This window comes from Taudactylus pleione, unplaced genomic scaffold (assembly GCF_031769625.1).
Source record: "Taudactylus pleione unplaced genomic scaffold, aTauple2 ptg000027l, whole genome shotgun sequence".
Classification (NCBI taxonomy): domain Eukaryota; kingdom Metazoa; phylum Chordata; class Amphibia; order Anura; family Myobatrachidae; genus Taudactylus; species Taudactylus pleione.
In genome coordinates, this window is record NW_028284429.1 from 4,761,909 (window position 1) to 4,779,489 (window position 17,581).

Consider the following 17,581-nt stretch of genomic DNA (forward strand, 5'->3'; position numbering starts at 1 on the left):
GGTGGACGTCTAGTAGCCCGGGCTTGTTTGAGCCTAGGCTTGGAGGCCTTGGCTGATGTCTGTTGCCGTGGAAAGAACTGACCCTTGGTTTTGCATTGAGGGTGAAAGGAACGCCTTGAGGGCGACATCCGCCAGTGTCCACATCAACGCTTCCAGTCTGTCTGAGACCAGAGGCAAGACTGCATTAAGACGCGGGTCCTGCCTTACCTGTCCCCTGGATCCTGGGGGGCCTGATAGCTAGTCCCCCTCGGAGCCCCGCTAGGAGTACCTAGCAAAGGTTTGGTGTCATGGCGCCGTGGACGGTTGATGGGGTGGCAGAACGGACACCCGGAGAACAGTCTGGTGCTGCTCGCCAGTTTATTAAAAAATAAAAAGTATAAAAAGTAACTGAAATCATAAAATTAAAGCTTGGGTTGCTTAATGCAACCAGCCCTCTGTTATAATGGTGGCCCAGCTACTGCCAGACACCAATGAAAACTGAAGTGCCCTCAGGCTGTGGGCGGGGTATGGGGGGGGGTAGGACCGAACCATCCTGGGATTGAAAATCTTTTCTGTTGGAGTCCAGTCCTCCAGGTCCCACCTACACCTCAATGTCTCCCTGTGGAGCCCTAGGGACCCTGAAGAACAAAAAGTTTAAAACACAGGTTTTTCACACTTTTCACATTAAATAGAAATAGTTACAATTTCTGAAAAAGTTTTGTAACTAGTTAAGAGGCAAAAAAAAAAAAAAAAAGCAGTTACCAAAAGGTGCAGGTATACCCATAGAATGGACCATGTACATGGGATAGTAGCCCTCCTATAATGCTGGATTTAGTACACAGGACTGGGTTTAGGCAGTCCACCTCCAGCACTCAACTATCCCAGAGAGTCAGTTTGGGTTCAGTAGAACCCTGACAGTGCGGCAGAGGGACCACCGGCACGGCTATTCTCCGACCCTTGGACTGAGGAGTGACAGCCTAATGCCAGCAGCCCCCACTAAACCACTGTGTAAGCGCAAACAGTGGGACACTAAACAATTATGGATACATGGTGCCATACAGCAGCAAACACATGATTAGTATCAACCATCATGAGAATCCGGGCGAAGGGGGAACTTGCTCACAGTCCCCAAATCCTGGACTCCAGGGTCAGGAGGACTGGTGATGCTGCAGAGCTCCGCAACAGTACACAACACTTCCTCACATACGGCCCATCTGAACAATGGTGAAGCCAGTGCAGAGATCCTGCACTGGCAGATGGAAAAAAAAGCACTGGTCACCTCCTATGCAAGGAGAATGAAGAACAGGGATTTATAGGAATAAATAGCAGGTCTTACTTTCCCAGCGTTTGCCTTCTAGGGGTAAAACAAAACCAGATGTCAGTGTCCCCCTGTAATACGGCATAACGGTAAACCACTAAACTGCACCAAAACTCACCTCAGACCTGACTGCACAAGAGGTAGGTGGTATGTTGGAAGCTCTCCAGCTAGAGGAACAGAGGGGAACCTCTTGGCACAATCTGCTTTCTTGGGCCACAGTTGGTCCGTTTCTTGCTGAAAATAAAAACATGGAGGTATTAATAGGGCTTTTCCAAAAATAAAAAACAGGAGGAGAGAAAGAAAAAAAACAAACTCGCATATTAATGGCCAATATGTACTAACTGCTTCATGTCCGATTACTTTACAGGTATTTCATAACCACTACATGGTCTTTCAAATTAAGCAGACTGTAGAACATAATGATGTGGGCTCTCTACACCAATACTGTGTACTTCACATCACCGTTCACCAAGGCAGCTCCGTCACAGAAGGGATGAATACACAGGTGAGAGTTAGATGGAGACGTTAAGGTCCAGCCCAATATGCAATGCCTGGCAGCCGGCTTCCTTAGCTTTCTGGGAGGGCTACATGTGAATACGGAGCTTCAGCTAAGAAAGTGACAGGAGAGAGACTGTACGAAAAGCCGGAATGCCCTGCTCACGGTTGCAGTGTGGGTTCAATGAATGTTATTCAGGGGTGACTGTATAAAGGACATTGAGTGTGTGAGCATCTGGAGGGGGACCGAACTTTCAGGAACTCTACCTCTCTAATGCAGATAAACAGGATAACTTCAGTTGCCATAAAAAGTTTTGAAACTAATAGTGGAGTAACACTGGGGTACTGACAGTGGAGAGTGCATTCTGGCACTTTAAATCTTCACAGATATGTGCTGGACTCCACCCCCTCTGCGATGTTTTGCCCCAATTCAAGGTTCTGGTGACGCCGGAGTCGGAGAAATCAAACATGTTAGACATCTGAGTCACCAATCCAGTCCAAAAAAAAAACAAAAAAAAAACGATCGGGATTGGAGGGACTGGGATTTTAACATGCAGTTTTTGAGCACTGGTCCGCAGATCGGATCGGCAGAATGGGGAATCGGGCTGTAGATGTTTGATCCGCAAAACTGAGCAAACATGTCACAACACACAGCAGCAACAGCAACCAATCCCAAAAGTATACACACTGAACCCAGCAGCGCAGGGAGGGCGCCTAGTGTCCCCCATGGAATTGGAGAAATGGATTTTATTGGCTAGTACAAAAATCCTGTTTTCTCGTTCATTTACAGGGGGGACACTGGGAAGGTCCCAAAAGGAGTCAGCGTGCTGTAGATACACACAGCACCCTGCACCCAAAGCTAGCCTTCTGGGACGCAAAGGTGTCAAGACAGTAGAATTTGACGAGTGCGCATGGGAGACGTAGTAGCAGTGACTGAGCTGAGCCGCAGATGCCTCGTGACACACAGCCCAAGAGGTGCCCACCGACCGATCTAGTGGAAATGAGCCAAAGCTCTAGGAAGCATCCCTACAGAAAGGATACCTCGCACCCAGGGACATGAACAGGTTTGACATGAAATGTTTAGAAAACGCAGAAGACGTGCTCCCGCCATAGGATGCTCTTTTTGGGTGAGCAGCTCGTCATGTGGATGGCTTCTCTGAAGGTTTGGCATCACGGTTGACCCTTTGATCTTCCCCCTCTGCTGGAGGAAGACCAGTACTTTTACACCATCAAAACCGTGGCTTACGGTGCCCATACACGGGGCGATTTGTATCCGATCTGATCTCTCATACGATTCCCTTGAAAAATTCTTCCTTTGACATTCTGTACGATTTGGCTTTAGAAAAGGTACGATTGTACCAACGACCATAAGATACTGCTTCCTGCTGTCTTGTCCACCGTCGTCTATCACAAAATGGAGGAGGGGAGTGTCCAGGACATCGTACTGCAGCAAAAGTACGTACGATGTGTGTCAAATTATAGACGGTAGGTCGCAATATTTCTGCAAAACCATCTGATCTACGATGCCGATACAAGATGCCGGGGACGCGCATCACATCGCATATGAAAACACTACTTTTTACACAATTGGTCGTTACGATCAGTCGAAAACGCCCATATTGTGTTAAATCGCCCCATGTATGGGCAACCATTAGTCTATGCTTGAAAGGACGATCCAGAAGACAAGCGTGGTTTGGCTATCGAAGAAGCAGAGGGTAAGAAAAAGCGCTCTATCCATCCATAGCTAGATCAATAATTTTTTCCAGGCCCAAATAACATTTCCCCAGAAAAAGGAAAGCTTAGATGGAGAATCCGCCTGCCACGTTCTCAGCCATAGAGCTGTACGAGCCGCGATGGCAGCAAGAGACACCATAGAGCAGAACGGGCCAGTATCTATGGCAGCCTCTCCCAAATAAGTGGCAGGCTCCTTAAAAAGGTGTTCAATTAGCATAAGGAGATTAGCCAGAGGGGTAACCCCAGCGTAATCCTTCTGTAAGCAGGTCCACCCATTTTTTTCAACCTCCTTGTTGACCCAGAGTGGGTCAAAGGGAGATACCTGCGGAGACGTAAATCGATTTCAGAGTATTCTCCAGCTTTCAATCAGAACGATCCCTAAGAGATATAGCTCTGGGCAGTTTGATAATAGTCTTTTTTTGACAGCCTGGAAATGGAGTGATCCACCAAGGGGAGAGATTCCCATTTAGCTCTGGCCATAGCAGGAAGCGGATAGAGACATACACCTGGAGATCCGGATACACGCACGCGAAGAACAGAAGTTCCTATAACAGAGGAAGGAAAGAAGGTATCGGGTTGCTCAGGCTTCCTCTTAAAAAGGAGAGGTCTCCGGAAACTCCTTGGAAAATGCGTGAATGTACAAGACCTGGCGGACAGCTTTGATTAAAGCTTTCAAACGCCTGTCAGCAGGACCCTCTTCGGACCTTGAATGATCTTCGGTGACAGATTGTGATGATGATGTTGTTCTCCCAGAGATCAACCTTCTGTCCTCCTGTACGATTTAGCTGGCAGTGTTTGGGATGACCACACTGCCTAGGTGTCCCATCTAAGTTTCTGAAGGAAGGTTCCAATAGTCTCCCTAAAGAGGAAGAGACTTGCACTAACCCTTGTACCAACCTTTGAGTCCAGGAAGGCTCAACAGACTGTGACCGATGAAAGTTAACCACGACGATGTTACCTCTGATTGTCCCGATAGCATAGGAGCTAGAGATGCCCCAACAGGAGAAGGTATAGAAAGCCCCACCTGCCTAGAAACAGTCAACTATTGTGACAGTCCAGGCCAGCGTCAGCACCCAAGCTGGCATCTCCACCAGCGGCGGCACACTCGCTGGCACCATGCCACTCACAGCCTCCACTGTGCATGACTCACGGGCTGCCCCCCCCCCACACTCAGGCCATGCATAAGAACATTTTACATTACACTTGGAACAAGCAAAACAATTTTTGTATATCTTCGCCTTCTTTAGTGAGCGAGCTCACACTATTGCCCTTCCCAGACATAATGGAGAAAGCACAAGGGATTCAGAGAGGAGCAGCATTCAAACAAACCCCACAGAATGCAGCCAGTATATAAAAACACAGCAGGTACAGGAAAAAGAGTGCAGCAAATGACACAGACTGTGACAGATGCACTAACAGCAGAATCCCCCCACACCTATACAGCTAATTACAGAGTGTTAGGAAGAATAACTAGCAGTCTGGCACTTGTCACAGACTTACATACACACACACACATATACCATAGACATACAGGAAGCATACATGTAGGCCAGAGTAAATAACCCACAGCCCCTGCATGGTATAGAAGGGAAGGAGGCTAGCAAGCCTGATCCAGCATCCCGCAGCAGTACAACCACCTACCGAATAGAGGGGGTTGCTAAGCAGCCATCGCTGGCCCTGCCCCTGACGATATGGTGCCCATAGGACTTCCAGGAAGGAGGCAAACCGCGGCTCGTATCAGTCAATCTGTCCTAAGATGGATCCAACTACTCGCTACCACCAGACTCCGACGCATGGTAGAACCGATCGTTGACAGATGCTGGGCTCAGGCAGCCTGGACATTACCATGTAGGATGTGGTGGGTCTCCTGGGGGGGGGAACCCACGTAGCAGGAAGACTCCCATAGCAGAAAACATACAATTAAAAAAAATAATAATATGGCAGCCGGTAGAGTCGGGTGGGGTGTAGAGGGGGAGGAGCCACGCCCAAATCAATGAATATTTGAAGCGCCAGGATCCACTGTCTATACCCCAGTGTTGCTCCATTGTCCCCAAGTGGATGAAGGAAAAATTTACATTTCTGTATGTAAATTCCAGTGTTCTCCCCAAGCTGTTTTCTGCGGGCGCATCACCCGGCAGAAACAGTCTGCCACCCGGCACTTTTCCCCGCCAACCCCCGCTAGGGAACGCTGGCCTCTGAAGTGACCAGAGGCTAAAGAAGCTTCCTACCGCTTCAGAGGCCAGCGTTCCCAGTGATGCACTGCGTGGGTGACGTCATGACGTCACCCGCGACGTGAGGAGCCTGCCCCGTGCGCCTGCTGGATCTAGTTAGATCCAGTCAGCACGAGGCAGCAGCAGTGGCGAGCGGGAGAGCGGCCAGCAAGTAAAGGTAAGCGCTGAGGCTGAGGCTAGGGCCCGGACCAGTCTGGGGGCACTATTTAAGCCTGGGGGCACTGCTTCAGCCAGGGGGCACTGCATAAAGGGGAAAACTACAGGGGGCACTGTATAGAAAGCACAAATACAGGGAGCACTGCATAATGGGCACTTTTGACAGAGCCAGTAGGGGAGCAGCCTGAGACATGTCGGACTGGATTGGTCTGGGAGATACTCCTCTTCCCAGCGAGTGCATAATTGCGAAGACACCCACCCGGCTACTTTTGGATGCCACCCGGCTGGAAAAAATTTCTGGGGAGAACACTGAATTCCATATGGTAACAATGATTTAAATACGCTGAGCAGTTTGATGAAGAGCGGTGGGGCATTCCGTAGCTGCGCGGCGGTACTGGTGATGTCATATAGGTGGTGTAAGGGGTGCTGGGGAAAGGAGAGGTTTGAGAATTATGGGAGGAGTGGTGTTGTTGCCTTATAGGTAACGGTTTGGTCATTTGAGTTGTAGCACTCAGGGCACCTGCGTAGGTCAGACTGGAGTAAGGGCAACTGGGTGAGGGATGTGCCAGGCAGGATAACCTTGCAGTAGTGGAGGAAAGTCTTGTACCATCTATAACCCTACAGTTCTCCGGTGTCCCCAAGAGAACTGGTACAGTCAGAATGGAGTCGTGAAAGTAATCGATGACGGAAACAATTGGTGAATGCGGAGAAGGGAGGAGCCGGTGGGGAAAAGGCCCAGACAGGGGGAACTGGTCAGTTCATGTTACATTACCACGTTATCAGTCTATACAGTGACGCAGCGTCCTGGAGACAGATCCTCATCTATGACATAATAGCCAAGATTGTACTTACATCATAAGTAGCAGCATCCATGCCCCACACTCTTATTGCAGAACGGGACACCGGGGGGCGCTGCAGCAGGACACTCAGATTAGCTTGCAGGTCTAGATTCACAGAAGTCATGTATGCAGAGGATGTATCGTCACCAAACTAAGAGCAGAAGGAGATCACAGAAATAAGCGCTTTACATTTGTAAATGAGGAGGTAAAGGGAACTAGGCACTTTGGTTGTTTTTTTTCCCCTTTGAAATTAAAAAACAAGAGATATGGTAAGAACTTACCTTTATCTCTGTTTCTACGAAGTCCATAGGGTCCACAGGGTTGACCTTGGGGTATAGGTTGGGAACCAAATCCGGGCACCACGCAGTTAAAGCTTTTAGCTCCCAGGATGCACTGGGTCCACTCTCCCTATAACCCCACCCCCAAGCCAGAGGCACCTCAGTTTGTAAGTAGCCAAAGGCCGGAGGAGGAGAGAAAAAGAGAGAGAAAACTGGAACACTCAATAACCATACTCACAGAAATGGGAGACGGAAAACCGGTGACCAGCCACACAGCCCATATGAAGCCAGGTGCGTCAGGGCGGGCGCCCTGTGGACCCTATGGACTTCGTAGAAACAGAGATAACAAAGGTAAGTTCTTACCATATCTCTTGTTTTCTACTTCAGGGTCCATAGGGGGTCCACAGGGTTGACCTTGGGGATGTCCCAAAGCAGTTCAACCAAGGGTGGGGACGCTCCTGTGCTGAGAGGAGAATCCGTCGCCAAAAAGGAAGCATCCTGAGAGGCAAAGGAAACCAATGCCTAGAACCTTAAAAAGGTGTGGACAGAAGACCACGTGGCCACCTAGTAAGGCAAAACAGCCGAGGCGCCACAGCGAGCCGCACACGAGGGTCACATGGCCCGAGAAAAAACAAGCATCAACAACAGGAAGGCCTACCCATGGGTAGGCCCCTGAGGAAGACCTACGAGGCCATCCAGCCAACATTTGGTTATAGGCCGGCCATCCTTTCCTGTGAAAACCAGAAATCTCAGACCACCAATAAGGAGTCCGATTTCCGTAAGGAACCTGAACGGATCACATAAATCCAAAGAGGCCAGACCACAGTCAATGAGGCCACACCAGCCGAGAGGACTGGGGACCGAATGGCCGTACCATAAGTTCCAGAATAATATGGAACCTGAAAACCACTAAGAAGAAACACAGGGCGAGAGCAACTCCCACCCTGACATGATGCCCTCCAGAAGAGGGAGCCACATGAGAACGCTCCCAATTCAGACACTCTCCTGGTTGATATAAACACCCTGAGAGAAAGAGAGAGCCTAAGCAATAGACCATGTAATGGCTATCACAACCAGCGGTTCCATTGACTGTCCCCGGAGGTAACGAAGAACCACTACTTACTCCCAAGGAGTCCCTAGGGAGGACAAATGGAGGCATAATCAAGAAAACACTCCAAAGGATGAACTGGATACCAGAGTGGAGCAATTCCATATCTTAACCATACTGACAGTGTAGAGATCCGCACTGTCAGGAAGACCAGGCCAAGTGTGAAACCCAAGCCAGCCGGAAGGAATGCCAGAATATCTGGAAATCCTGGACACCGGAGGATTGTATCGACAGGTACAATACCATAAGATTTATGGCTGCCACAGTTTGTGGTAGGTCCCAGCAAAAGCTGATCCATGTGCTCTAATCATTCCAACGATGACAAAGCCAGGGAAGCCGGAAGACCACTGTAAGGACACAGTCAGTCAAAGACAAACGACCCAGGTCCAAGGCAAAACCAAGGACCCTGAGACAACAGGTCCGGGCAGTGAAGCATCAGGGATGGAGTATCGATGTAGAGACTCCGAAGATCTAAGTACCCCTGACATCTGGGGCAATCAGGAGCCACCAGCAGGAAAGCATCTCCGTCTCGATTGAAAACACTTCCAAAGACCTCGAGGAAGAAGGGAGACCGGAGAACACAGGTACACAAAGTGGAAGGACCACTTCACCGACAAAGAGTCGCTGAAGGTTGCTTCAGAATCCCCAGAGCTGGACTGTAACACCATAGTGTGATAAAGTCAGAAGGCCATGAGGGTCACCTCAGGGGGGCCCCCCCTGCTCACCAGGAGATGAAACCTCTCTTGGGGAAGAGACTAGTCCCCGGGATGCACGTCGTGACGGCTGAGGACTCCCGCTTCCCAATGGAGAGCTCCTGAAATGAACGCTGCCGAGATGGTCGGGAGGAGACCCTCGGACTATGTCCGAATATGTGACATACCTGTCATTGCCACCCAACGAACAGTGTTGCTAAAAAGGAAGCCACTGTCCTGACCCTGTCGGACTGAACCTTTTCAGGTTCACCGGGAAACAAGAGTTATGCCAGAGTAAGTGAATTGACAGGGTGGAATCGACAGACGTCCAACTGCACTGAAAAGGATTCGATCCAGACACTGTCCATAGCAAAGAAAACCCTGGACGAGATGGCCATAGCCACCCGGACAGGGACCGACTTGCCTCCGGAGAGAGCATCATCGTTTGAACAGTTATCCGACAGAAAAAACTCGTTCCATCTGGAGATGAGCCAATTATGGAAAGGCCTGGAATGGAACTGAGCCCATTCCACCATGCATCCCAGAGTGTAAAGACATCTGTCGACTGCGCAGACAACCATGTACTCCTAATGGAAGAGAGGAGATTCCGTCTTACGCCAGAAGAATTCTCAGATTCTGAGAATCCAGCAGGGATCCTAGATGAAGAATACCCAGAGAGGGATGCAGGGAGGACTTTTTCCCCGTTGATTAAACGTCTGCACCCTGAAGAAGCCACAGTCATCCTGACCTGGCCGTAAAGTACCCCGGTGATCCCACTAAGAGCAGGAGGCCGTCCAGGTACAGGAGCATTGGGATATACTGAACAGAAGAACTGTCAGAAAATCCAAAACGCTGGTAAACCCCTGTGGGGCTGAGGACAGTCCCAACAGGCAGAGCCCGAAAAATTGTAAGTGTTGCTGTGATACAGCAAACCTCAGCCCATGCTGAGGAAAGGTCTCTAAGTACCCGTAGGCACGCGTCCTGTATATCCAGTGATACCATAAAGTCCCCAGGTTCCAAACATCGTATGATGGAGCATAGGGATTTCCTCCTGAGCCCAGGTAGCTTTAGGAACTGGTTCAGGGAATTGAGACAGAGAATAGGCCAAAGAGGACCATTCAGCCACCGCACCAGAAAGAAAGCAGAACAACCAGTCCCTCACTGAGATAGTGGGGATGGCCTAATTAGCTCCGCTTACCGCAACAACTGCATAGCTTTCTGGATCTGTAAGGCCCTTGTAAAGAGGGCGTACCCTCCTACCCACGTAGCCGCGGCAACTTGACACTAATACCGGGCGAACTGAGAAAATCGGTATCTCCCAGTTGTAGGCCTGTCCCGTCAGGCTGAAGAGATATCCGTAGGTTCAGAAGCAGGATCGGCTGGCAGTCCAGGCCTGCTCGGTACTGGATATGTCGGCCCTCGTAGATGCCGACAGTCTACGAAGAAACAGACCTTTAGGCTGACCCAGAGGACAAAAAAGACTTAACAGACTTAGTCTGAGGCCTTGTAGTGGGCATAGCTGAAAGCGGTAAACTTGTCGTTAGTAATACTGCCAATGTTACTACAATCTTGTCAAGGTCAGGACCAAACAATATCAACCCTAAAGATGGTATCTGCACCTCTGCATTCCCAGAGCGCAGCCATAGGGTATTACGGAGGATACAGTCGCAGCCGGAACTCTGAAAGTTAGGAGACTGGTATCCAATATAGGCATTTCCACCTATGACAACAGCATATATTACGTGAGCGACCAAATACATTTGAACCCCCGACGTGTTGGAGGGGAAAAAACGTTACAAATGCATCAACCCAATATGCAATAGTATTAACCAACCATGCTATAGCCATGGTAGGATAGGTAACAACTCCTGAAAGCAAGTATACTGATTTCAGGCAGAGTTACCACCTACGGATCCGAAGAATCCGACCACGCAGGAATGGGAGGCGTAGTAACGTCTGTAATCAGACGAGTAACACGCCCATCCACCCCAGGAGGGGCTCGTGATGACCCTCAGGGAATTTGGGACAGGAGGCCAAACACTGTTGTAACACCTCCTATCTGGCAACAGCCAGAGTCCCGCTATGCGATCCACCCGCTAGTCAGCAATAGGGAACCCGAAGGCACGCAATACTGAGGGTGTATGATACAGGAGCAGGTCAACATTCACTCTAACCAGAATGGACCTGCTACCCGCCCTAAAGCAGGGATAATAATACCTGAAATAGGCTTCACCCCGTGTAAGAGGGAAAGAGCCCCGAACAGTACCCAGTTCACGGCAGAGCCAACTGGGAAGTAACCACAGGGCGTCAACCACGCCAATTAGCGTTTCGTAGAAAACGACATCCACCCAGGGTGGCTGTTGTGGTAATCCCTGCAAGGGGAATGACAGACTATTGTGGCACCAGGGGGAATTCATATACTGCGAAAAACCCCTGCAGGGAGCGGTAGTCTGTGTCACAGGGGAAGAGAGCAAGAAGCTGCGAGATACCCTGAGATGAAAAGGGCAGTATGGTGAAGTAACCCCAAGTGAGGTACAACAATGGGGCCCGCCCGGCGATCCGCAATTGAGAGGATCCCGAGAAAACAAACCGCCCAAGGGGGTCGTGAAAGAGGCCGGCACCAGATGACGCCACATACAGAACCCTTTATGAGTCAAATCCTCCGCACTAACACCTGCAGCACATGACTTGCAGGATAGTAAAAATGGGTGCAGTATAACGCTCTATCTCCTGGTCAGACATATCTGACCAATCTTGGCGGAAATATTAAGCAGCACTATACTGGTCCTGACTGATGCCAAAAATTAGCTGCAGGGACCCATTTTCAGCGTATGCAACACACAGTTCCGTCTAAAATATGGCAACGTGCAGCACGCAACACTATGTGACAAACCACACAAATATTAACAAGTATATAAATGTGAGGTCTCAGAACCACCCTAAGTACAGCTGTATTAGGGCAGATAAAGAAAAGGGATAGATATACACTGACAGGTGAGAGAATAAAGTACAGTCAGCACTAGCATAAGTCACATACAATGCAGATATATACATATATACATAAACATGTCATATAATATACTGCACTATTACACTGCATTCAACTGCCCAGATTCAGTGTCTGGGAAGGCTACAGCGCTGTGTACACTGACCTGATGGTGAGGTACGCAGGGGGACTGGACTCACTGCCATCCTGAGAGATTTCTGCTGCACCACAGAGATAAAATGGCCGCTGGAGACCTCAGAGGAAGCGTGGCCCGCGGAGGAAGCAGCTCAGCGACGCCAGACTATGGATACTGAAAGGCGCGCTGAGCTGAGGGGAGGAGCCGCTGTAACAGGGAAGGCTGCCTCCCCTGGCCGGCTATTAACCCCCGGGACGCCGGCTCCCTGCACCGATCGTTAAGTCCCTGGTGGTCTAGTGGACACACGGGGTATGGGGGGCCCGCCGCCACTGCCGGCGCCTCCGGTCTGTCCCCTGAGACCGGAGGCACAGGACTGCATTTGAAATGCGCGGATCACCGCAAGCGGTGATCCGCGACCTTACCTGCTCCCCGTGGATCCGGCAGCAGTCCTGGGCGCCCACAGAGTCTGGCTAGTACAGACTCTGGGGTCCCGCTGAGATCCCCAGATCTGTACTGGCGTCTCAGCGCCAGCGGGGTGACGGAGCGGCAGCTTAGACGTCCTATGGACAGTCCGACGCTGCCGCTCTGAAGAGTCCAAAGTCCATGGAGAAAAACTTTGTCCCTAAAAAAATAAAATAAGCTTAGGGGCTGCTAATCAGCTCCCCCTGCGCTAACGGTGACCCGACTCCGGCCGGGCACCAACTTAAACTGAGGTGCCTCTGGCTTGGGGGTGGGGTTATAGGGAGAGTGGACCCAGTGCATCCTGGGAGCTAAAAGCTTTAACTGCGTGGTGCCCGGATTTGGTTCCCAACCTATACCCCAAGGTCAACCCTGTGGACCCCCTATGGACCCTGAAGTAGAAAGGGACATTAGTGAAATGTGTGGAGTTTTGGAAGGGTTTTTTTTTTTTTTAGAGTGCCAGCCTCTAGTTCTGCTGCAAAGCTAAAAGCTCCTCTCACTATCCCGCAGCTAAACAAATACTGAAAATGCTCAGCTAGGAGAGAGAGGGGGCATGGTGCCACGTGACGGAGGCCAGGATTTCCATGCCGGGATACACAGTCTGATTTCGGATATAGCACATAAATCCTGGGCAGCTTTAAAGTAGGGATGTGCAGGCTCGGTTCTACTCGGTTCCATTCGTTTTTTTTTTACCGAATCTTATTGGGTTTCAGCTGTCACGAGTTTTGGATAGCCAATAAGATTCGGTAAAAAAAAAAAACTAACGGAACAGAGTAGAACCGAGCCTGCACATCCCTACTTTAAAGTAGCACTAGGATTTAAGGTGCATACACAACAATTTTTTTTAACGATTATCGTTAACGATATAATTTATCGTTCAATTGTTGTAAAAATCGTTCACTTTCTGAGTTAAAAAGATGAATGATTATCGTTCATGCGCGTTCACGTTTATAGTTCAGTCAGAGTGACCAACTGAACGATTTTCGTTAAGGGAATATGCAAAAATCGTTTGTAGTTCAAAAAAATAATTCATTACACTCTATAAAATGTGACAGAAAATCGTTGGTAACAAAATCGTTGTGTGTGTATGCGCAGCTTTAGTGTTCACCTTGGACAGGCTCCCTCTCCCAGCACTAAATCTGTGTGCATGCTGTAAATTTGCTCCCATGCTATACAAACACAGTGTTACCATGGAAATAACGAACACCTTACAACATGCTTTTTATGCCTTAAAGTGGATCCATCATACATAGTGGAGCGGCCATTTTGTGGGCGGGATCAATAGGAGACTGAAACCACGGATATTACTTTATATGTGACACGGGGTAAACTGGTGGAGGACAGAAAGTGAGTGGGTGTCCTGTCTCCTGCTGCTGCTATGCGACAGAATCTTACCAAGATATGCTCCACGTTCTCGAAGATGTCCCCCCTGTGGTAACGCACGGGCAGATCCCAGGGGCAGTGCAGGCTGTGCTTCTGGCTGCTCACCTGACAGATCTGATGGTTTCCTAGAAAATTCAGAATGTAAGAGGAGGAGATTGTAGGACTGTGTGTTGGTCTTTGAAATGTAATAAAAAGAAAATGATACGTACACAGCAGTAGTGACACCTACACTAGGAAGGAACTACTGTACATATCACATACAAAGCAAAGCAGGGTCCCTGCTGCACCTCCTCATTCTCCGCTTCTTCCTGATAGAGCTTCTAGCTTCCCTATTTTTCCCTTACTGCAACCTCTGGCTCTAGAACAGTCACCACTGTCTTCTTCTGCGAATCATGGCCCCATTCCTTTATTTTGCTAAGACTGCCTCTAGCGGCCACCAGGGGATCCCAAGCCCACCCCTAACGGCCGTCAGGTGGCAGGGAGGGGGAGAAGTGGGGGGTTCTTGGGGAAGCCTACCTCTAGTGGCCACCTGGGTAGGCCCCAAGCTTACCTCTAGCGGCCATCAGGGGGCCAAGTCTGCATCTAGCAGCCACCTCGGCCTACAGCTTGCGGCCACCTGGGGGGGCCCCGTTGCCTACCTCTCGCGGCCACAACTTGCCTCTAGTGGCCACTGGCGAGGGCCCCAAAGCCTACCTCTCGCGTCCACAGAGGGGGGGCCACAACTTGCCTCTAGTAGCCACTGGGGAGGGCCCCAAAGCCTAGATTGACAGCACCAGCTATTACAAAAGCCATAAAAGGTGGTTGTTTCCACACATATATAAAAAAAAGGCAAACACATTGGTACCCAGCTGAGCCTCTTTGGCCATTTGTGTCTCATGGATAATATTCCTCAGGATCTGCTCCTCCTGGATCAGCTTATGCTTCTCCAGCACCTCCTGCTGTCTCAGGTAATGGTCATGCTGCTTCTGATACTCTTTCAGCTCATTCAGAGTCCTCTGGAGAGACCTAGAAGAAGAAGTATATATGTACCAACCAGCTCATTGTGGTATGACCGAGACGCGATGGGGTAATATGGCAGAGACTCACCTATGCTGGGCCTCCAGCTTCTGCTCCAGCTTCTGCTGACACAATACCGCTCTCCTCCTCTTGTCAGCCTCATAGAAGAAAGGCCGGGACTCCAGAACTCGGTCATAGCACAGCACAGAGTGATTGTACTCACCCAGCATCTACAAAGCCATGACGGGGACAGGCTGGTAAGTCAGCAGCAGATTAACAATGTTAAACTTTTTGTTACAGTACAGATAAGAAATAGGCAGCAGTATTGCATCTACCATGGGTGCAGGTTGCACAGTGCACGTGGTCCATGGGCCAGGGAGCCCAGTGTCAGATCCTTGACCTATGCTGACATGGTAGGATGGGAGTACCAGCACTGGCAATTTGGTTCTTCCTTGCAACTGGTGGGAGAGCGCAGCTCATTCTGCCCCCATCCAGATTTCTCCCCCACTGCTGGGACAGTCTGGAGGTACCTTATACTTCATGCAGCTCTCCCTGTAACCCTCCTGTGCCAGCATCTCTTACCTTCCTGTGGTGCCCAGCGGAGGACGGGTCAGAGCGCTGCGCAGCTCACGCTGCTGCTCCATGATGTCATAGTGTGTGCAGAGCGTCAGTGACATCAGAGGAGGAGGGGTCAGAGCACTGCACAGCTCACGCTGCTGCTCCATGATGTAATAGTGTGTGCAGAGCGTCAGGTGACATCAGAGGAGGAGGGGGTCAGAGCGCTGCACAGCTCACGCTGCTGCTCCATGATGTCATAGTGTGTGCAGAGCGTCAGTGACATCAGAGGAGGAGGGGTCAGAGCACTGCACAGCTCACGCTGCTGCTCCATGATGTAATAGTGTGTGCAGAGCGTCAGGTGACATCAGAGGAGGAGGGGGTCAGAGCACTGCACAGCTCACGCTGCTGCTCCATGATGTCATAGTGTGTGCAGAGCGTCAGTGACATCAGAGGAGGAGGGGTCAGAGCGCTGCACAGCTCACGCTGCTGCTCCATGATGTCATAGTGTGTGCAGAGCGTCAGTGACATCAGAGGAGGAGGGGTCAGAGCGCTGCACAGCTCACGCTGCTCCATGATGTCGTAGTGTGTGCAGAGCATCAGTGACATCAGAGGGGACAGAGCGCTGCACAGCTCACGCTGCTGCTCCATGATGTAATAGTGTGTGCAGAGCATCAGTGACATCAGAGGAGGAGGGGTCAGAGCACTGCACAGCTCACGCTGCTGCTCCATGATGTAATAGTGTGTGCAGAGCGTCAGTGACATCAGAGGAGGAGGGGTCAGAGCGCTGCACAGCTCACGCTGCTGCTCCATGATGTCATAGTGTGTGCAGAGCGTCAGTGACATCAGAGGAGGAGGGGTCAGAGCACTGCACAGCTCACGCTGCTGCTCCATGATGTAATAGTGTGTGCAGAGCGTCAGGTGACATCAGAGGAGGAGGGGTCAGAGCGCTGCACAGCTCACGCTGCTGCTCCATGATGTAATAGTGTGTGCAGAGCGTCAGTGACATCAGAGGAGGAGGGGTCAGAGCGCTGCACAGCTCACGCTGCTGCTCCATGATGTCATAGTGTGTGCAGAGCGTCAGTGACATCAGAGGAGGAGGGGTCAGAGCACTGCACAGCTCACGCTGCTGCTCCATGATGTAATAGTGTGTGCAGAGCATCAGTGACATCAGAGGAGGAGGGGTCAGAGCGCTGCACAGCTCACGCTGCTGCTCCATGATGTCATAGTGTGCAGAGCAGATTAAAGTAATAATTGTTGTGAATAGTGGATTGTATACCAGGCAGATCAGTGGCTCCTAGAGGGCAGCACAGAGGTACAATTGCATTTGCACAACAGCAGAGCTCACGGAGTTCCACCCCAGCATACTCACTGCATATATGTTCCCAAGTGTGTAGTGGCTGACCAAGGAGTCCGCAGAGACCTCGAGTCCGGGAGACACGTCGAGCGCAGCGTGCACAAGAATAGCGGCGTCTGCTGAGAAGTGCGTCCGGTGCAGGACATTCGCCATGTTCAGGAGAGCGATATCCTTGTTGTGTCTGCAGGAAGCAAATGGTCAGAAAAGGGCGGATACAATGGAAGCCGACGAGACGTAAATCGGACACTCACCAGGGACCTGGACATTTCTCCGTTTGTTAAAGAGTGACGACTTACGTGAAGCTAAAATCCCTGACCAAGGCTCCGTTTCCCCTGCCCACCAGATGCCCCGACACCAACCAAAGGCCACAGCTGCTCTCCGCTCTGCCTGCTGCAGATAGGCGAAGAAAAATTGAGAGGAGCGCTTGTTTGTGAAGAAAAACAATGTATCATTAAAACAAATAATATTTATTGTCAATGGCGTGCAAATAACACATCCGCGCTCCGCCCCCGGGGGAGGAGACATTTCCCTGTTCCTTCCCCGACATCCGCGCTCCGCCCCCGGGGGAGGAGACATTTCCCTGTTCCTTCCCCCTGACATCCGCGCTCCGCCCCCGGGGGAGGAGACATTTCCCTGTTCCTTCCCCTGACATCTGCGCTCCGCCCCTGGGGGAGGAGACATTTCCCTGTTCCTTCCCCTGACATCCGCACTCCGCCCCTGGGGGAGGAGTCATTTCCCTGTTCCTTCCGTAGGAAGGAACACAGGAAATGTCTGTCTGTCGGCAGCGGCTGGGCATACACTGCCCGATGCGGCCGACAAGTTTACCAGTAAATATCGCATCGGACGGGCATGCTGGACAATCCGGCATGGCCGACCGAG

General features: G+C 50.6%; 1 protein-coding gene across 1 annotated transcript in view; it reads right to left on the reverse strand.

Moving 5' to 3' along the window:
- TTC17 (tetratricopeptide repeat domain 17) overlaps window positions 1-17,581 on the reverse strand; it is a 93,182-nt gene that overhangs the window by 63,115 nt on the left and 12,486 nt on the right. Inside the window, exons 7-12 of the mRNA XM_088451813.1 lie at window positions 16,718-16,883; window positions 14,881-15,020; window positions 14,639-14,799; window positions 13,807-13,919; window positions 6,766-6,903; window positions 1,416-1,531 (exon numbers count right to left, since the gene is read on the reverse strand). Coding sequence (XP_088307939.1) covers window positions 1,416-1,531; window positions 6,766-6,903; window positions 13,807-13,919; window positions 14,639-14,799; window positions 14,881-15,020; window positions 16,718-16,883 — 834 coding nt within the window. The remainder of the gene's footprint in view (window positions 1-1,415; window positions 1,532-6,765; window positions 6,904-13,806; window positions 13,920-14,638; window positions 14,800-14,880; window positions 15,021-16,717; window positions 16,884-17,581) is intronic.